The 19,819-nt window shown below is 37.4% G+C and overlaps 2 protein-coding genes across 14 annotated transcripts in view; both read left to right on the forward strand.

The window, feature by feature from the left end:
• The window catches only part of LOC114270840 (uncharacterized), a 221,071-nt gene that overhangs the window by 87,692 nt on the left and 113,560 nt on the right, over positions 1-19,819 (forward strand). Inside the window, exon 6 of one of the 2 annotated variants that reach the window (XM_082909887.1) lies at positions 17,993-19,752. The exons of the other annotated variant lie outside the window; for it this stretch is intronic. The gene's annotated coding sequence lies outside the window, so the exon portion shown is untranslated. Of the gene's footprint in view, positions 1-17,992; positions 19,753-19,819 lie in introns of those variants that run through there. 2 annotated transcript variants of the gene reach the window in all.
• Positions 9,041-19,819, forward strand: part of LOC114270844 (uncharacterized) — a 124,339-nt gene continuing 113,560 nt past the window's right edge. For 11 of the 12 annotated variants that reach the window (XR_014357151.1, XR_014357153.1, XR_014357155.1 and 8 more), the window contains exon 1: positions 9,094-9,428. Coding sequence is in view for 2 of the 12 variants with exons in the window: in XM_082909892.1 (XP_082766018.1) it covers positions 9,107-9,428 (322 nt within the window). In the remaining 10 variants the exon portion in view is untranslated. Of the gene's footprint in view, positions 9,429-9,533; positions 9,732-11,587; positions 19,753-19,819 lie in introns of those variants that run through there. The other variant, XM_028212468.2, reaches the window with a different exon arrangement.

Consider the following 19,819-nt stretch of genomic DNA (forward strand, 5'->3'; position numbering starts at 1 on the left):
ATTTCGCGTCGCCGACTCCACCAAGTTGTTGTGTCTCGGTTGTGCTTGGGTTCGCCTCATCATCTACCGCGGCAATGTCGACCGGGCACACCGGATGAGTTCCAGGTGAGAATTCCGCAACGAAATCGGCCAATTCGACCGCCCACTTGAGAATTCGGTCAGAGAAGTCTGCCCGTTCAAACAAGGCCTTAAGGGGAAACTTCGTCAGTACGATGATGGTATGGGCGTGAAAATAGTGCGCCAACTTCCTTGAAGCCATCATCAATGCCAACGCAAGCTTTTCCAACGGCAAATATCTCAACTCTGCCGGAAGCAAGGTTTTACTAACGTAGAAGATTGGGAGGTGCCTAATTCCTTCAGCTCGGACTAGCACCGCACTGACTGCATGCTGTGAGACGGCAAGGTAAAGATAGAGTTCCTCGCCTGGCTTCGGTGTAACCAATATTGGCGGAGAAGACAGATATTCCTTGAGCTCGGCCAAAGCCCGGTCACACTCTTCATCCCACGAGAACTTTGATTTCAATGCCTGAAAGAAAGGGCGGCAGCGATCTGATGACCGGCTTATAAATCGATTAAGCGCGGCGGCCATTCCGGCCAGATGCTGCACGTCCTTAGTCGAGCTGGGTTGTTTCAACTCCTGCACGGCTCTGATTTGAGAGGGGTCTGCTTCTATGCCTCGGTTCGTGACTAGGAATCCCAAAAATTTTCCGGACCCCACACCAAAGGCGCACTTAGACGCATTTAAGCGTAGCTTGTGCTTTTTGAGAATGGCGAACATCTCGGCCAAGTCAGACAAGTGGTCTACTTGATGCCGGCTTTTAACCACTATATCATCAATGTAAGCCTCCATTGTCCGGCCAAGCAACGGAGCAAACATCTTAGTCACCATCCTCTGAAAGGTTGCCCCGGCGTTCTTCAAACCAAAAGGCATAACTCGGTAGCAGAAGAGTCCCCTTGGGGTCGTGAAGGAGGTGATCTCTTGGTCGAGCCCATGAATGGCAATCTGATGGTAGCCGCGATAAGCATCCAAGAAGCTAAGCCTATTATGTCCAGCCGTTAAGTCCACGAGCTGGTCAATGCGGGGTAAAGGGAAGCTATCTTTCGGACAAGCTCGGTTGACTGTCTTGTAATCGACACAAACTCGCCACTTCCCATTCTTCTTGGGCATCACTACGGTGTTGGAAATCCACCGAGGGTAGTGCATTTCCTGAATTGCTCGTGCCTCGAGCAAGTTTTTCACTTCCTCTGCGACTACCTCGGCGTGATGCAGCACTAACCTCCTTGTTCGCTGAATGACCGGCTTTGCGCCGGGGAAGACATTGAGGTGATGACAGATAAAACTTGGATCGAGGCCGGGCATGTCGTAAGGCGACCATGCGAAGACCTCGATGTTGGTCATAAAAAACTCAACCATCTCGGTCCTTTCTTGGGCCGTGAGGCTGGAACCGAGCAGGAAGAACTTATCCGGCCGCTCTATATCAACTCGCACCTCCACCAATTCCTCAACAGCTTTGTCCTCTGCCTTGGTGCCCACATCGTCAAGAACTCCCCGGTCTTCCGGTCCTTCTATCATTTGAACGAAGCCTTTGGCAGCCCGGCTCCCGTTCACTGCCACGAAGCATTGTTTGGACATGACTTGATCTCCCCAAATCTCCTCGATTGCCCCCATAGCCGAGGGGAATCTCGTCACCTGATGGTAGGTCGATGTTACGGCTTGCATGGCGTGAAGCCATCCCCTACCAAGGATTAGATTGTAAGTAGAAGGAACTTGTAACACCCAGAACTCCACTTGCTTGACCACGGATCCCGCTTTGACCGGCAGGATAATCTTTCCCAAAGGCCACTCTGGTTGTGAGTTGAAACCAACCAGTGGCGAAGTTGCCAGAGCCAAGTCTGTCTCCCGGAGCTTGAGCTGCTTGAACGCGTCGTAATACATGATCTCGACCGAGCTTCCCTGATCGATCAAGATCCGTTTGACATTGAATTCCTTGACGCAGAGTGTTACTACTAAGGCATCGTTGTGCGGCGTCTGAATACGCTCTAGATCCCTTGAGGTGAAACTAATCACATCTTTCTCTACGGTCTTCCCCCTCTTGATGGCAGGCTGTACCGACAAAACCTTCCTCATATGTTCTGCCTTTTTTATCATACCCCGGAGTTCGCAAACACGCTCCGATTCCACTATGCCGTGGATGACATTAATAACTCCTTGTGGTGACGCATCTCGGTCATCCTGTTCCCTGGGCTCAACGGGAGCCTGGTTCGCCTTTATGCCCCAATCAATGCAAAGGTCTAGGTGTCCGACCGCGACTAGCTCTTCCAGGTGTTGCCTCAAAGGCAAACAATCCTCAGTCCGGTGGCCTCGCTCCCGATGAAATGTGCAACGATACCGCGGATTGTAGCCCTTTTGTCCATCGCCCAACTTAGCAGGAAACCGGACATATTCCTCGTCTCGGATTTCACTAAGTATGCGATAGATTGGAATCTTGAAGACCGTGGTTATGCCAGTCCTTGCCTTCAACCTTCTGTTTGCCTCCGCTACGTCATCTCGAGGGTAGTCATCCCGGTCATTCCGACATCCTCTGCCCCGGTTTTTACGATTTGAGCCACGGCCCGATTCCTCTGCTCGGTCACTTGAGCGGCTGGACTCTTGCCCAACTGCGTGCACTTTGCCTGCTGTCTTCTTGTCTGTTGCTACTGGAGTTGCCTTCACGGTAGATGCTGACGCATCATTCTCGACTCGAATGTGCTCATTGATGCGCTGCATGAGCTGGCCCATGGACGTCGGTTGGTGCATGGTAAGCGAGTCCTGCAGTCTATGTCCGATCGGGAGACCATGCTTGTATTGAGTGATTGCAAGGTTGACCGGGCAATCCAAGATCTCGTTGAAGGTCTCCCAATATCTAGAGTTGTACGCCTTCAATGTGTCGCTCGGTTCCATCTTGACACTCAGTAGGTGATCAACTTCTTTTGGTGTTTTGGTGTTGGTTTTGAAGCGCATGACAAAGGCTTTGGCCAGCTGATGCCACCTCTCAATACTCCCCTCCGGTAGCCTTTCAAACCACTTCAAGCCCAGTTTGCCTAAACTTGACGGAAAGATGAGGCACATAAGAGCATCATTCCGCCTATGTCCGGCCATGACCTGTCGAAAATGACTTACATACATGTAGGGATTGGTCTTCCCGTCGTACAATGTGAACTTCGGCTGGTGGAAGCCCGATGGGAGAGGTGTTGTTTCTATTTCCAGGGAGAAAGGGATGGCACTTAACCTTGCCAAATCTGAATCCACTAGGAGTGGCGCTGCTTGGCGGGGTGGAGGCATTCCGACCTTCTCGCTGGCGTGAACCCCGTAAGATAACCGCTGGAACGCCGGTATTCTCTGCGCTTCCCGCCGGCGAGCTAGCTTCTTTAAGACCGCTCGCAAATCCTCTGAATGAGCAGAGTAAGAGTACCTCGACGTCGTCACTGGACGTGAGGGCTGGTAAGTGCTATCTTGCGCGCTAGACTTTTCTGCATGCACGTCGGAATCACCAACCTTGTAACTTCTGGTAATAGAAATGGACGGAGTGCGTCACTGACTCTGACCGCCTGAACGGCAGGATGGGGTGCGCTCACTGTGGTCACCCACTCCAGCTACACCCTTCCCTTTGACATGCCGCTTGAGCTCTGCCATCTCCGCCGCCATTCGCCGGATGACGGCGTCTTGGTCCCTCAACTTGTGTTCCAGACGTCTGGCGTGTGACTCTCTCCGCCGCCGATGACCGTCTGGACTCCGCGAATGACCATAACTTCTCCCACGCTTATCCCGCGCGCCCCCCGACTGCCCTCCGGGGAATGTCTCCAAATCCGTCATTGGAAGGATGGCGGGATGTTCCTCTCTCCGTCGGATAAACTCCGAGGTGGCTCCGTCGATGGCAGACAACAGAATCTCATCGTTGTTTGCCATGAACGGCGATCAGATGAGCCTAGAAGACAAGGTTTTGTCTGTCAAGTTCCCACAGACGGCGCCAATTGTGCGGGGAGCAAAAATCCAGGCGAGCCCGCACTCCTTGCTTCTGAGCTCCGTTTCTATCCAATCACCTGCGTGCACAATAGCGGTGAGCTACCCGGCGGTGTGTGGTCGGAAAACCCCTCCGACGATCAAGTTAGAACACACACACAGGGGATAGATAGAAAGAAGGGAGAGTGTTGAGTGTTTAGTGTATGTCTCACCAAAAATTCATCTGTCCCCGTATGAGGGGCGCAGACGTGCTTATATACCTTCTGCGCCCCAAATCTACTCCCAGTGACCTCTCAACACGTGGCACTGCTATCCCATCTGTCAGCATAAACCTTGCTGAGCACCACCTAACCCAACTGCCTGCCCATTCTCCTGGGAGCTCAGGAGCCGTGCAGTACCATCTCGGCCATCGTCCGCCATGCTGCGCTCCATGCCCAAGTACTCCAACAACTAAGCTCAGATGAAGATCGGACTCGGCGGCATCTCGGCAAAGCCGAGCTTGGGACAACTCACGCTTGTCTGCGGTCGACCTACCTGCCGAGCAAACAGGTACCTCGGTCCAACCTTGCCTTTCCTGGCGCTGGACTTTTCACCTGACCGGCTTCGTAACCACGGATCCTTACAGCTCGGTCAATCCACACGCTGCCTTAACCGAGCAACTTCCTTCAAGGCCGAGCCACACAACTTGGCCCAACACCTGTTCGGCCCAAATCTGTCTGGCACAACTCTGTCCGGCCCAAATCTGTCCGGCACAACTCTTCCGGCCCAAATCTGTCCGGCCCAATTCCATATCATTAATCTCCCTCTCAAGGATAAATATAAGGAGAGAAAGTATGAAGGAGAGGCATATACATATTCAATATGTATTATTTTTATTAATAAATTCATATTAAAATATAATAATAATTAAAATTTTAATTAAACCTACTGATATAATTTTTAAATTCAAATAGAATAGCATCAATCAGTCAAATGAAAATAAAACAAGCATTAAATTGATACGGTAATATTTACCAATCCAAACCACAGAAAAGGAAGTTCCTCATCCACCACAACATGATGTTAGAATCCTCTTCTCCCCATTCTTTTCTTAGCAATTTTCCTAGTATGCTTGTTTTATTTTCATATGACAGTCGGCGTCTCTGTTTGGTGGAATTCTGGAATTATAGTTCTATCGATTACTTTAATGTTGTATTTAGTTGATGCTTTCAAAAATTGATTTCACATCCATTTTTCAAAACACGTCTATACGGACATTTCCCAAACTTTCGGCCGGTTGACCGTAACAGTATTTGATTTTTTTTATATTTTAAATAAAAAATATTTTGGAAATTTTTTAAAATTTTTTTATGGGTTTTGAATAGAATTTTGAGTTTTGTGTTTGGTTATGAGGTGTAAATTTTTTAATCAAATATCATATGTCACATCATTCATTTCAAACTCAATTCAAAACTTATAACAAAACAAATTTTCCACACTCAAATGATAATTTTAAAACTCACAAACTCAAAATATAATTCTACTATCAAATTATAATTTTAAAACTCTACCAAACGCTACCTGATTTTTTCCAAAAAGTAAACCTTGTGATGGTGGTATATGATTTTCCCCAAAAAGTAAAGCTGAGATGAGACACTCATGCTTGTTTTAATAGATTTCTCCCCGAAATTTCCTATTCTCCTCATTGCCCCTTAGTTGTTATACAGATTTCTAGCCTTTGGATTGAATTAATCTAATGGTTCACAATTTGTGATGGACTACAGAGTTGATTTGTGAGTCTTTCAAAAGGTCATTTTACTTTCTTGTTTTTATGTATTGCCGGCCGGTTTTATGTTATTTTAGAGTCTCTATTTATGTTATTTTAAAGTCTCTATCATTATTGTTTAAGCTTTGGTGTTTTTTCCTGAAGTCCATCATTACTCAAGCTTTGGTGTTTTTTCCCTTAGGTCATGTTTGTTTAGATGGATATGAGTTTGAAATTGAATTAATAGTCCAATAAAATTATTAATCCGATATTTGGTTAAATAACTAAAGTACGGACTAACAATCCATCCGGATATGGTATCCCACATATGATAGACTATCTAATCTCACAGAGGAGGGTGTGATATAAATTGAAGGACTAAGCCAAAGTCTAGAATATTAGTCTCTTCTTATAATTCTAACTCAATTCAAACATAGGACAAGATACACAATCTAAAGAGATTCGTAATCCTAAAACTATTAGTCAAAGAAATGTTAATCCAACCTAATTCAATCCATCTAAACAAAGATGCTCTTAGAGTCTCTATCATTACAAATGCTCTTAAAGTCTCTATCATTACAGCGCTTTGGTGTTTTTCCCTTATGCTGTGTTTGGTTCGGGGATTTGAGGACGGATTTGAAAAGGGAAATGGAAAAGGTAGGTGAAATGTGAATAAAATATGCTTATATTTCACCTAGTTTCACTCACCTTTTCCCTTTTCCCTTTTCCTTTCTAAATCTCTCCCCAAATCCCCTAACTAAACACAGCGTTAGAGTCTCAATGAGGCTAAAATAGCCTCTGATCTGACTTCCCAAGCGCTTTGGTGTTGTTCCCTTAGGGTGTGCTTGTTTTAAAGGATTAGGGTGTGTGATTGGACTATTAGTCGCACCGGACTAATAGTCCATTATTTGTTTCAAAAGTTTTGCTCCGGACGACTATTAGTCCCATATTTGTGGGACTATCCTATCCTATGGGGGGTGGGATTATTTTCATGGGATTAGTATTCCATGAGATTAATGTGTGAAATGTTCATTTTACCCTTATGCTATTACTTAGCAAACAATTAGAAAAGGGTAAAATAGTCTTTTGAACATTTATAAATTATTTTTTTAGTATTGTTAATTTAAAATTATATATTAAATAAAAAATTTAAATTATAAATTATAAATTAAATTTAATTAAAAATAATAAATTATAAATTATGGCCTTATAAATTAAATTTTTTTAGTGTTGTTAAAAAATTAAATTTACATATTAAATAAAATTATTTTTTTAGTGTTGTTAATTTGAAATTATATATTAAATAAAAAATATAAATTATAAATTAAATTTATTTAAAAATAATAAATTATAAATTATGGCCTTATAAATTAAATTTTTTTAGTGTTGTTGAAAATTTAATTTATATATTAAATAAAATTATTTTTTATTGTCGTTAATTTAAAATTATATATTAAATAAAAAATATAAATTATAAATTATAAATTTAATTTAATTGAAAATAATAAATTATGGCCTTATAAATTAAATTTTTTTAGTGTTGTTGAAAATTTAATTTATATATTAAATAAAATTATTTTTTATTGTCGTTAATTTAAAATTATATATTAAATAAAAATTATAAATTATAAGGGTAAAATTGTCTTTTGAACATTTATCATTATCCAATCCGTCTAATCAAATATTGGATTCACTAAAAATAGTCCAATCCAGACATCTAATCCTATGACTAAACAAACATAGGATACAAATCTAATCCAACCAAATAGTCCGGGGACAATGTATCTTGGAACTAACAGTCCGATAGATTACAATCTCCTCTTATCCAATCCGTTTAAACAAACACACCCTTAGAGTCTCCTATCCTGGATGAGGCTAAAATAGCCTCTGTCATGACTTCCCAAGCGCTTTTATATCCAACATCACTTTTTCTCCGAATGAGCCTCTGTCATGACTTTCCCAAGGTCGGCCCTGGGCATAGGCCCACAAGACCATGGTGTAGGATCCCTCAAAATAGACTTAAAATAGAGGGCCCCTCATATTATAGTTTAGTGTAATATATTAGGTATATTTTAAGTTAAAAAAAAATTAAATAAAGCCCAAACTAACTTAAAATAAATTGACCAATTAAAAAATTAAATGGCCCATTCAAAAAAATTAGTATTATTATCCATTGAAAATAGATCCAAAAAGGTGCCTCTCCTATTATAGTTTAGTGTAATATATTAAGTATATTTTAAGTCCAAAAAAAAAAATTAAGGAAGACCCAAATTAATTTAAAATAAATTGATATATTAAAACATTGAAAGACCGGGTTAAAATAATTAGCATTGTCATCCATTGAAAATGATTTTACAAAAAGTAAAAAAAAACTAGATTATGCAAGTATTATTGATTTATTTACTTCTAAAAATGTAAAAAGAGTGAGGATCAAGTAATATTTATTAGTTGTTGTAATATAATGCTAAGTATTTTTTATGATTTTGACATAAATCTTTTATCATTTACTTTCAAATTTTTTTTTTCATTCAAAAAAAAAAAAAATTGTGAAAAATCTCAAAAATTTATTAATTAATTATCGACTTCAAACTCCGTAAATCTTAGGACCGGCTTGGGCTTCCCAAGCGCTTTTATATCCAACATCACTTTTTCTCATAACGATCCTATGTCATGACTTCCCAAGCGCATTACTACTTTTATCCTAATGATCCTATGTCATGACTTACAATTATCATTTTTAAAAGTAGTGATGTAGGAGGCAAAACAATTATCATTTTTAAAAGTAGTAATGTTGAAGACAAAAAGCACAAAAGTAGTGATGTAGGAGGCAAAACAATTATCATTTTTAATAGTAATGTTGAAGACAAAAAGCACTTGGAAAGTCATGACATAGGATCGCTTATAGCTTTGGCTTGGAAAGTCATGACATAGGATCGCTTATGGCTTTGCCTTGGAAAGTCATTTCACATTCAAGCCCTATGATTGTGGGCGTTTAGAAACTGAGTTTTTATATAAGTTTTTTTAATTGGAAGATATTATTGGATTAATTTTTTTTAGTATTTGAAAAGATAGTTAGGTTTTTTTTGTGATTAGATGTGATGTTTGTGAGAGAAAAAATAAAATAATTATAGAATTGAATGTGATATTTTGTTTGGATTTATTTTTTTTTAATTTTATAAAAACTTTGTCTTTTAGTGAAAAAAATCAAAAAAAAATCCTAACACAAACTTTCCAAACACCACCTTGTTGTTTTTATATGTGCGTCAGCTCAGCTGCTGCAGTGCAACTCTAATTAGAGATCTTCCCAAACACCGCTTATATATACCTCCCTTGACAAATCTAATAATCCACACCAACACCGTATGCATTTTGTGAGAGTGTCGGAAATGAATCCGTCTGAAACAGTTGTTCAACTCCCTCCGGTTATGGCGGTGCCGCCGCCTGAATCTGCTCTTCATGTTCCGCCGCCGCCGCTGCCTGAAGCAGTAGTTCAAGTTCCCCATCCTCTTTATGCTGCCGCCGAGCCTTCTGAATCGCTAGCCCAAGCTCCTCCTCCTCTTGATGCCCCGCCTGAACCAGTAATTCCACGCAATGCTCAGCAACAAGACCTAGAATTGCCGAAGCTAGTTGTAGCGTTCTGCTTCACAGCAGCTTTTGAAATCGCCTTCCGATCCGTCCAGGCTCGTAAACACTACCCTATAACCTTCCAATTGCTGTGTCTCTTAATGGTGTTTGCACTCGCTTTTCTCATTGTTGCTAAATACATCGTTGCCAAATACCCAAAACTAGGCCGCTTGCTTGAACACGCTGGACTACTCTGTGGAGTTACCGCTTTCTTTGTGGCCATCACTGTCTCTTTCCCTCTCTGGCTCAAGCTCATTTCCTGCGTCGTATATGCTCTTTCATTGCTTGCCATTTCCATCTGCAATTCCCCTCCACCGCTCTGAACCCCTAATGCTAATCCTGTAGCACAAGATTGTCATTCAGGTTGCATTTTTATGGATATTAATTTTAATTATTATTGACTGCTTTTGGTCACATATAATATTTATATATGTTTGTGGCCACTGTTAATGCAGGACTAGTAGTACTTAAACTTGCATGCATAGGATTTGGAGTTTTGTACTGTTTGTAAAATGGCTTTGTTTATTGGAATTACTTCCATTCCATCAATTATTAGTATAGTTTCATTTTTTTGATTATGCTCATTGATAGTGAATGTGTAAGGGCTAGCATATGATTGAATTGCACAGGAACTCCCATTTGCAAAATTTTCAGGATCTGAAATTCAATTGTTTATTTTCCCTCTTCAATTCACTGAATGATAAATTGTGGAAACTAAGAGATCGCATCGACTGTTCACGAGAAATGTGCATTTGATCCCAAAAGCAATATTATTAATGCAATTTGGTGATGGAAAACAAGTAGTGAACATTTTTGTTACTTAAGTTCGATTATTAATAAGCATGATGTGGGGTTGGAGGTGCTTTGATTCATAGGATCGAAATAGATTGGGTTCAAGTGGAAGAGCATGTGACAACATATTGACATATTATGTGATTCCTATGAATTTACTTATTTAACTAAGCATAAAATCATTGATAGAAAAATGATTTGTGTAGCCAACAACACTTGAATGGGACATAAAATTTAGCTTTGATTTGGTTTAATTTTTGTGATGGGGCATATTCAATAAATGAATTCTATCAAAACAAGAAAAAAATCCAGAAGAAAAGGGGAAAAATCCAAGGAACAAATCCCATTGCACATATCGTCACCACTTTTCAAGATGATGTGAAACTATGTTGGAGAATCTTTTATTGAAGGCCAGCTCCTTCTTCTTCCTGTAATAATTTGACTAGGTAATTGGTATTTCATGTGAAAATGGTTCTGGTATCACAATTTGTAAGTATTAACAAAAAGCCTCAAAAAGCAATGAAGTTTATGCTAAGACTTCTTCTAGAATACAAAAACAACGCCACATCAAAACAATAGGATAATCTTAAATTTCTTGTTAAAGATTCTTTTGTGGTGAAGATGACGGTCGTTAATGCACTTTGTTGTCATTTAGTTGTTAGATAGCTTGATATACATTGTTGGGTCCATTTCCTAATAGTTTAAGCTTTTGAAAAAAATTGGTAATGTAACATGGTATCAGAGTTTTTGTTAAGAGGGGTCTTGGGTTCAAGTCTCTCAATTGACATTTGGTATTTTGTCCCTGTTTGGTTTCTCCCTCTTTGTTTTGTTGTTTGCTTCTCTTTCTGTTTCGTTCTCTGTTTGTTTCTCCACGTGCAAGACGGGGTTGCGCTTGAGAGAGGCTGTTAGATAGCTTGATATATATTGTTGGGCCCATTTCCTAATAGGTTAGGCTTTTGAGAAAATTGGTAACTAAACACTAATGGTGTTAAAAAAAAATAAAAAAATAAAAAATATTCATGGGCCAACATTTTTTTAAATGTTTCTCATGTTGACATGCTGTTGAAATGTTTGTTGACAAATTGGTGGACGATGGATCCTTGTATTGTTATTATGGTGGTTTAACTTTTCAATGTCAATGTCATGATTGGTAGAAAATTACAAGCTAAATAAATTACACTAGCAATATCTATTTGTTGCATGATTTCTCTTCCCTTTCCCAAGTGAGAATTGCTTGTTGATGGCTTCCTGACTTGTTTATGGATATGACTTTGATAAGTTTTATAATACAAATATATATATTGAATGGTATAATTCCTTGTTTTTTGAACTAAACTATTAGTCGTTAATTTCAGCTAATCATTAATGTCAACCATGTGGAACTGCTCTAATATGTACTGATGTTAATTGCATTTTGTTCTTTGAAGGGATTGGAAATAAGCAAAGAAGCATGAAATGGAATAGCAGGTACACAATACATGTCCTGTTCTTGAACTTTATGTTCTCTCTTTTGTATTTGTATGTATGCTTCTTGAACTTGTATTCACTAGTTAATTGTTTCAAATATATGCTTCAAATTTGCATAACAGTCCTTCTCTATTTTTTTTCACCTTCATTCTCTTTGTCTCTTTCACTTTCCAATGTCGATCACTACTCCATTGCCCTCCATAGCCATCACCCATCCCTTCTCCAACCTCCACAACCATTGTCACCGCTATGGAGGGCAAGAGAGCAGTGGCCGGCATTGGAAAGTGAAGGAGACAGAGAGAATGAAAGAGAAAAATAGAGAGGACAAAGTGCAAAAGTGGGAGACGAGGCGCAAGTCCGTGCGTAGGGCGGTGTGGGGTGCAAGTAATGTCCATGTGGAGTGCAAGTTCTTGGTAGACTAATTGATTTTATCAGAAACAAAAATAAAGGGCGATGGGAAAGGTGGGATTGGTGTTGACCGTGGTTGGAGAAAGGGGGGGGGGGCAACGGTTATGATCGGTGAGGGAGTAATGGTCAACATTGGAAAGCGAAGGAGACATAGAGAATGACAAAGAAAAAAAGAGAGGATAAAGAACAAAAGTGGGAGACGGGAGCAAGTTTGTGTATGTGGGTTGAAAGTCCTATATTTGTAAGGTGCATGTCTGTTTTATTGATGTCAACTTCAATCATACATCTCATTTTAGTCATGTCGGCCAAACATTTGGTTTTCGGAAACTTGTTTTCATTTTTTTTTTTTTATAAAAATCTAAAATTTAGTTTGGTGAACAAGAATGAAAAATTTGAAAGCACCTATCATTTTTATATAGTTTCATCTTTTTGGAGTGTAAAATTATGTTTTGATATTTATTTTTATTAAACTAATTTCTATTTTTTCAAAATAAAATTATGAAATAAATTTGAGAGAATAAAACCAAACGTGGCCATAATTTTTCAAAATAATGTAGTGTTTTAATTTTAAATTGTTTTATAAAACTTTTTAATTTTATATACTTAATATTAATTTCATCCATACCTCTTTAAATGATATTAGTTTTATGAAAATCAAAATGTTATATTAATAATTACACATTTTTATTAAAATAAAATAAAAGTGCAAAATATAGGGAGAGAGAATGTCAACTAAAGAAGAAAGATATGAAGCGATTATGGAAGAGAGAGAGAATGTTAATGGAAAAGTAAGACAGAAGAAAGAGAACATTGGAAGGCACGTGAGATTCTACTAAAATAAAATGAAATTCCGAAAAGTTTTCCTCCTATGCTATAAATACTTCTCCTTGCCACACCACTGTTCTGTGATTTTCCCCAAAAAGAGAAGTACAGATGTAGTACAGAAAACTCAAGTGAGCTGACTCCAAACATATGGCATGAAATTTTGAAGAATACTATCATACACATCTCATATTATATGCACTTTTAATTATGTTATTTTTTTTTTAATTATGATTAATTTTCTTTTTTAATTATGTCATTATTTTAAGATCTTTGATAATGTCTCATTTAGTGTTTCGTTATGACTTTTTTTTTAATTTAAACTCAAAAAATATAAAATTATATTATTTACTTCTTTAATTATAAGGTGGATGTGGTGCACCATGAGAGAGATCTATATGCGGATAGTATATATCCATGTGGTGCCTTCTATTATTGTAATTGGTGGAAAGTAGTGGAATAGGGGGATAAGCTCCTCTCTATACTTAGATCTCTCCACACCCATCCATACTTGTCTTGTAGGCCTAAATTCGAATTCACATCAATGATCTGAACCATTTACTTTGTAGGTTCTATAATAAAAGTCATTCATGTAAAAAATCAATTTCATCGGACATCTATAAACACAAAAACAAATCACATTTTGTTATAAAATGAAAATAGCAAACAACATTGTAAACTTAAATCATTCATTTTGTAAAACAAAGCGTGATTTGTTTCTGTGTTTATAGTTGTCCGATAAATCTAATTTTTTGTATGGATAATTTTTACTGTGAAGCCTACGAAATATACGATTTGGATCATGAAAGTGAGTCCAAATTGAAGCAGACAAAACAAATATGGATGATTATGAAAAGATGGTTTTATTTTTATTTTTATTTTTATTAGATGAAAAGATAAGGTATGAAAAGAAATGAAAGGGACTTATTTCGGCACGTTGAGTGTTCAACTTAACAGTTTTGGCTATTTGTAAAATGGGCTTGTTTTTTGGAATTACTACTTCCATCAATTAAGTCATTAGAATAGTTTTACTTTATGATTATGCACACTCATTGTTAGTGATGGCGTAAAGGATAGCATATAATTGAATTGCTTGCTTAGATATAGTAGGAACACCCATTTCCAAAATTTTCAGGATATGGAGTCTGAAATTCATTTGTTTACTTTCCTTTTCAACTCACTGTATGATAAATTTTGGAAACTAAGAGATTGCATTGACTGTTCACAAGAAATGTGCATGTGAACCCAAAAGCAATATTATTAATGCAATTTTTGGTGAACATTCTCATTATTTAGGTTCGATTATTATTAAGCATGATGAGGTTGGTTGGAGGTGCTATGATTTATAGAATCAAAATATGTTGGCTCAAGTGAAAGAGTACTTTTGGCATATTATGTAATCCATGTGAATTTACTTAATTAATCAAGTATATAACATTGATCGAGTAGAATGGTGAAAAATGATTTATGTAATCGACCTCATTTGAATGGGACACAAGCCTTAATTTTAATTTGGTTTGGTATAGTGATGGGGCATATTCAATAAATGAATTCTATCAAAACAAGAAAAAATCCAAAAGAAAAGAGGAAAAAATTCAAGGAATAAATCCCACTGCACATGTTGTCACCACTTTTCAGAATCAAGTTAGAATCTGTTATTGAAGGTCAGCTCCTTCTTCTTCCTACATAATCTTTGAGTATATATTTGGTACTTCACATGAACATGGTACTGGTATCACAATTTGTAAGTATTAACAGAAAGCCCCAACAAACAATGAAGTTTCTGCAGTTGGGTTATGTGTACAAATGCTTTTATTCGTTTGCCAACATCTTTAAAACGTGTCTCATGTTCAAACATGAAACGCTGTTGAAATGTCTGTTGACAAATTGGTTGATGATGGATCCTCGTATTGTTATTGTAGTGGTTTAACTTTTCACTCTCAATGTCATGACTAGTAGAAAATTGCAAGTCAAATAAATTATACTAGCAATATCAGTTTGCTGCAGGATTTCTTTTCCCTTTCCTAAGTGAGAATCTCTTGTTGATGGTTTCTTGACTTGTTTAGGGATATGACTTTGGTATGTTTTCACGTACAAGTATATATATTGAATGGTGTAATATTCCTTATTTTTTGAACTAAAATATTAGTCATTGATAATCATTAGTGTCAACCATTTGCAACTGCTATAATTTGGTACTGAGGTTGATTACATTTTGCTCTTTGAAGGGATTAGAAATAAGCAAAGAATAATGAAATAGAATAACAGGTACAAAATACATGTCCTGTTCTTGAAGTTTGTGTTTTCTGCTTTGTATGTGTATGTATGCTTCTTGAACTTGTATTCACTAGTTAATTATTTCAAATATATGCTTCAAATTTGCATAACATTGCTTTTTGATTATGTTGATTTACAATGTGTTAGTAGGTGTTTGGGAAGTGAGTTTTTTTGTAGGTTTTTTTAGTTGTAGGATATTATTGGAGAAATTTTTTTTTGTGTTTGGGAAGATAGTTGGGTTTTTCTGTGATTGGATGTGATGTTTATGAGAGAAAAAGTGAAATGATTATGGGGTTTGATGTGATATTTTGTGTGGATTTGTTTTTTTTGGTTTTGTAACCAATTTGTCTTTTAGTGAAAAAAAACAAAAAAAAAATCAAAAAATTTCCTTCCCAAACACCACCTTAGTTGCATTTAGTTTTCTTGTAAATTTGTAGAGCATTTCTTCCATTGTGCAACATCATCTATGTCTAACTGAATTATAATAAATATGGATGCATCTCACAGTGTTTTTTCATTTGAATAACATCTCATTTTTCATTTGGTAACCCAAGCTACTTGAATCTCAGTTTGCATGGCTGGATGCTATATTTGCCATTAAAATTATGCAAATATTGTAAAAAATTGAACTCTTTCTTTTGAAGTATTGGAGTAGTCTATAAACTAATATCCAATTCAATAGGATTATGCATAATGGCTCACAAGGCTAACTAACAACATAATTTATATCTAGGTGAGTATGAGATGGATAAATTAACTTACCAACCAGCCTCTGATATCTCTCCCTGTCAAATGAATCTTTAGTTTCATCCCCTAACATGCAATTCTGCTCCAACATGGTATCAATAGCTTTATACCCAAGCACACTTTGTCCTTAAGAAGGTCCAAAACATATGTTCTTAGTGAGATAAACACACTCTTTGAGATGTTGCAACATCAGTACTCAAGAAGTACTTCAAGTTACCAAAGTCTTTTATCTCAAACTCCTTAGTAAGATAGCTATTCAACTTCTGCTTTTCTATAGATCAAATATCATCAACATACACAAGGAGTGCAGTAACCTTGTTTTCATGGTCATCTTGACTCTGTTTGTCGCCACATCTAAGCATAGCCCAAGTAAACCTCTCAAATCATGCTCTAGCAGACTGTAATTCATATAATGCCTTTTTAAGCTTGCACACTCCCATCAACTGAGAAATCCTCAAAGCCAGGTGGAACATCTGTAAATACTTCTTCCTCTATGTCTTCACAGAGTAAAGCATTCATCATATCTAATTGTTAAAGAGGCTCAATATGTTAATTCCCTAGAATAGGCCAAATGAAGAGCTTTCGAAAATGGCAATGTTGTGAATCAGTTAATTTGAGTGTTAATTTGAGTGCGCCATTAGACAAAATTGCATGCTCATATCAGTGAGTTTTTTCAAGAGTATGTCATATCAGAGAAATTCTACCTTGCAGCAAACTTGCCTCCACATCGTCTGGCTTATTTATTCTCCTTTCTGCAAAATGTGCTTTAAGCCGTATGAAATGTTCATGAGTACTGTCAATGCTTCTAATCTGGATTTTCACTTGATTTTGTAGATACATCTCTCATTGATAACATCTAATGTGCTTTAAGCCATATGAAATGTTCATGAGTACTGTCATTGCTTCTAATCTGGATTTTCACATGACTTGGTATATACATCTCTCATTGATAACATCTAAAATAACTTCAAAAGCCTGATAAGTGATGAACGCTTGGCTGGTCGCAATGATCTTCAGTGCTATTACTGGAATAGGACAACCAACTTCACTGGATAATTGTACTTGATTAACTTGCATAAGCAAATAATATGAGGTGCCAAGCACTTAAAAGGTATTGATCATTCTCAGTGACTCATATTAGTTCTTCTGTGTCATTTTGCATCCTTTAACATTTGCTCAATATTGATGACTGCATATTTCAATGAACTACGGAATTTGACTTTCTTCATAGTATACTTGCATGGCGGTGAAGCTGTAATATCTACTCAGACAGTTCTCGCATCCTAATTATCTCTAGCATGTGAGTGATTTTATCTATACATTATCCACTTAATATATAAATGAATTCAAATTTCCAGTTGCAGGATGTTGATAAATGAAACACTGTCAATGACAGATCCTTGAACTTAACAGAAAAAAAAAGGTGGACCCTTCAACTTATACTAATATGATGGACAAAATATTCCAGTTCAGATTCAGTTACTATATGCTGATATGCCAGTAGCTAGGGACTTCATTTTTCTTGTTTAGAGGCTTATTACCATCAATTTTACTGCTTTGTGTGCTATTTAACTTGTTAAAAAGCCTTATTTTTAGTGTAACTCTGTTGGGTTCTATGTCAGTTTCATCGCTGATATGAACAATTAAGATTACTGGAAAATCTGTTACTCTCAACATAGAGAGTTCTAACCTGTTGAAGCTAGCAGATGCTAATTTTTATTTTGAGTCAGCTTGAGGGTGGTTGGACTGTGGCAATGCATTTTTTATTGGTTAAATGGTCAATCTCCAATATACAAAAGAAAAAAAAAAACGGTGGATCATCAATCTTACATGACAATAATATTCTATTTAACTTGTTAAAAAGCCTTGTTTTTAGTGTAACTCTGTTGGGCTCTATATCAGTTTCATCGCTGATATGAACAATTAAGATTACTGGAAAATTTGTTACTTTCAACATAGAGAATTCTAAGCGGCTGAAGCAAGCATATGCTAATTTTTATTTCGAATCAGCTTGAGGGTGGTTGGACTGTGGCAATGCATTTTTCTATTGGTTAAATGGCGGATCATCAATCTTACATGACAATAATGTTTTCTGTTGTAGGCAATGTGAGGTTAGTTGGCTTTTCTAACATAAATTCTTCAACTAATTAAGGCGTATTGATGGCTAAAGGAAATTGTTTGTTAGTGAAGATCCAGTCATCCTCTTATCAGCTGCTATTATGTAGCTTGGGTATTTTTTATATTAACATTAACAGTTAGGGGATATGTGCCTTGGTTATTTTTTATGTTAACATCAACAGTGTTAGGGGTGAAGAATGGAACTTTTCATTTTGCTTGACAACTTGGTAATTTGAAATATACTTGTATAATCATATTACTGTACAAGGGATGTTTATCTTGGACTTATGAATGGGGATTTTCTGGACCAAACAACTCTTTGGCTCAATTGATTTGTACCCGAAGTTGACATCCTCTTACTTTTGTTTCACATCCAAGTCGTTCCTACAAACCTGTATTGTCCAACAAGATGAGGGATTTTAACTTTGTTAATTAAAAATTTCTTTTCTATGGTAGAAATGTGATTCTCGAACAATTAAGTGCTGCCGAGGTGGTACTAAAACGGCACATGAATAAATCATCTTCTTAGAGGGAACAAGGTTTGACGAACCGAGACGTTGATTATGTATGTTCTAATGAAATTCAGCTGTGATGTTGAAGTCTATTTTTTGCCGTTGATGTTGTCCTGTTTCATTACATTCTGTTTTGTTTCTAAAGTGACAAAAGTTGAAGTTTCTCTGAAGTAGTCACTCAAGAATAATGTCTAGCTGTCCCCAGTTGCACAAGTGACCTCTACATACAGGAGAACTGTCCATAAGCTACATACCAGGTAATTTTTCTACTCTTCTTTTTTCTTTTTCTTTTTCTTTTTTGGTTGCTCTGTCTCAAATATTCTTCCCTAGCTTTCCCACTACACCTTCTGCTGCGTAAACCCTAAAGACTGCAGTGATGGAGCAGCAGTGCCAACCAATTTCTTTGGTCGTTGCTCAACATCATCTCAATCGGCCTAAGTTAATGATAGCATTTTGCTTAACTTCATCTGTCAAAATAGCCATCCAATTTATACAAACCTGACTACTCTAACTTCCTCCAATTTTTTTTGTCTTGCATTCTCACTGGCCTTTTTTTTTTCTTGCATTCTCACTAGCCTTTGCCTCTTTGTAGTGAGTTACCTATCACAGCCCAAGCTTTATAGTGACTTGCTATCTTCTTTGCTGCCACAGCATTCTGCATTGCTATTTAATTCCCTACAACAACTGTCCTCGCGTGCACCAACTGGTCTGTTTATGCTCTCTCCTTGCTACTCATTCTCATACACACCATACTAATAAGCATGAATGAGAAACAACCAACAACCCCCCCAACCCCCCACATTTGATCCAGTATCTGTAAGAATATGAGTATGTACACCCACACAGCAAAGTATGGAAGGTTTTGTTTGAGCAATTTGCAGAGAATAAAAATGCCTTGGTGGGAAGGCTACCTACTTAAGTTGTTGAAAATCTTCTATTGGTGTTTGTGGATGACAACAATGCACTTTGTGTGGTTTGTAAGGATGATACAAAAATTGGGGAACAAGGAAAGCAGCTACCTAGTTACCAAAGAGCACGTCATGTGCAGTGAAGTATTCTAAGCTCAGGTTTTATCTTGAAGTTTTTTTTCATGAGCATCAGATTGTATCCATTGTACATAATGATGTTGAATAGTCTCATTGTGCAAATTACTTATATTTTTCATCATTGTAGATAATTATGTTTTGCCCCATGTGTAATTTACCTCCTAACAAATGAGCATGTAATTCCCTTATGTTCAAGAACGTATTTCACTGTTCAATCCACAAACCATAGAGGATAATCACACATAGATCAAATTACGAAGGG

This window comes from Camellia sinensis, chromosome 15, assembly GCF_055761805.1.
Source record: "Camellia sinensis isolate YWXY chromosome 15, ASM5576180v1, whole genome shotgun sequence".
Classification (NCBI taxonomy): domain Eukaryota; kingdom Viridiplantae; phylum Streptophyta; class Magnoliopsida; order Ericales; family Theaceae; genus Camellia; species Camellia sinensis.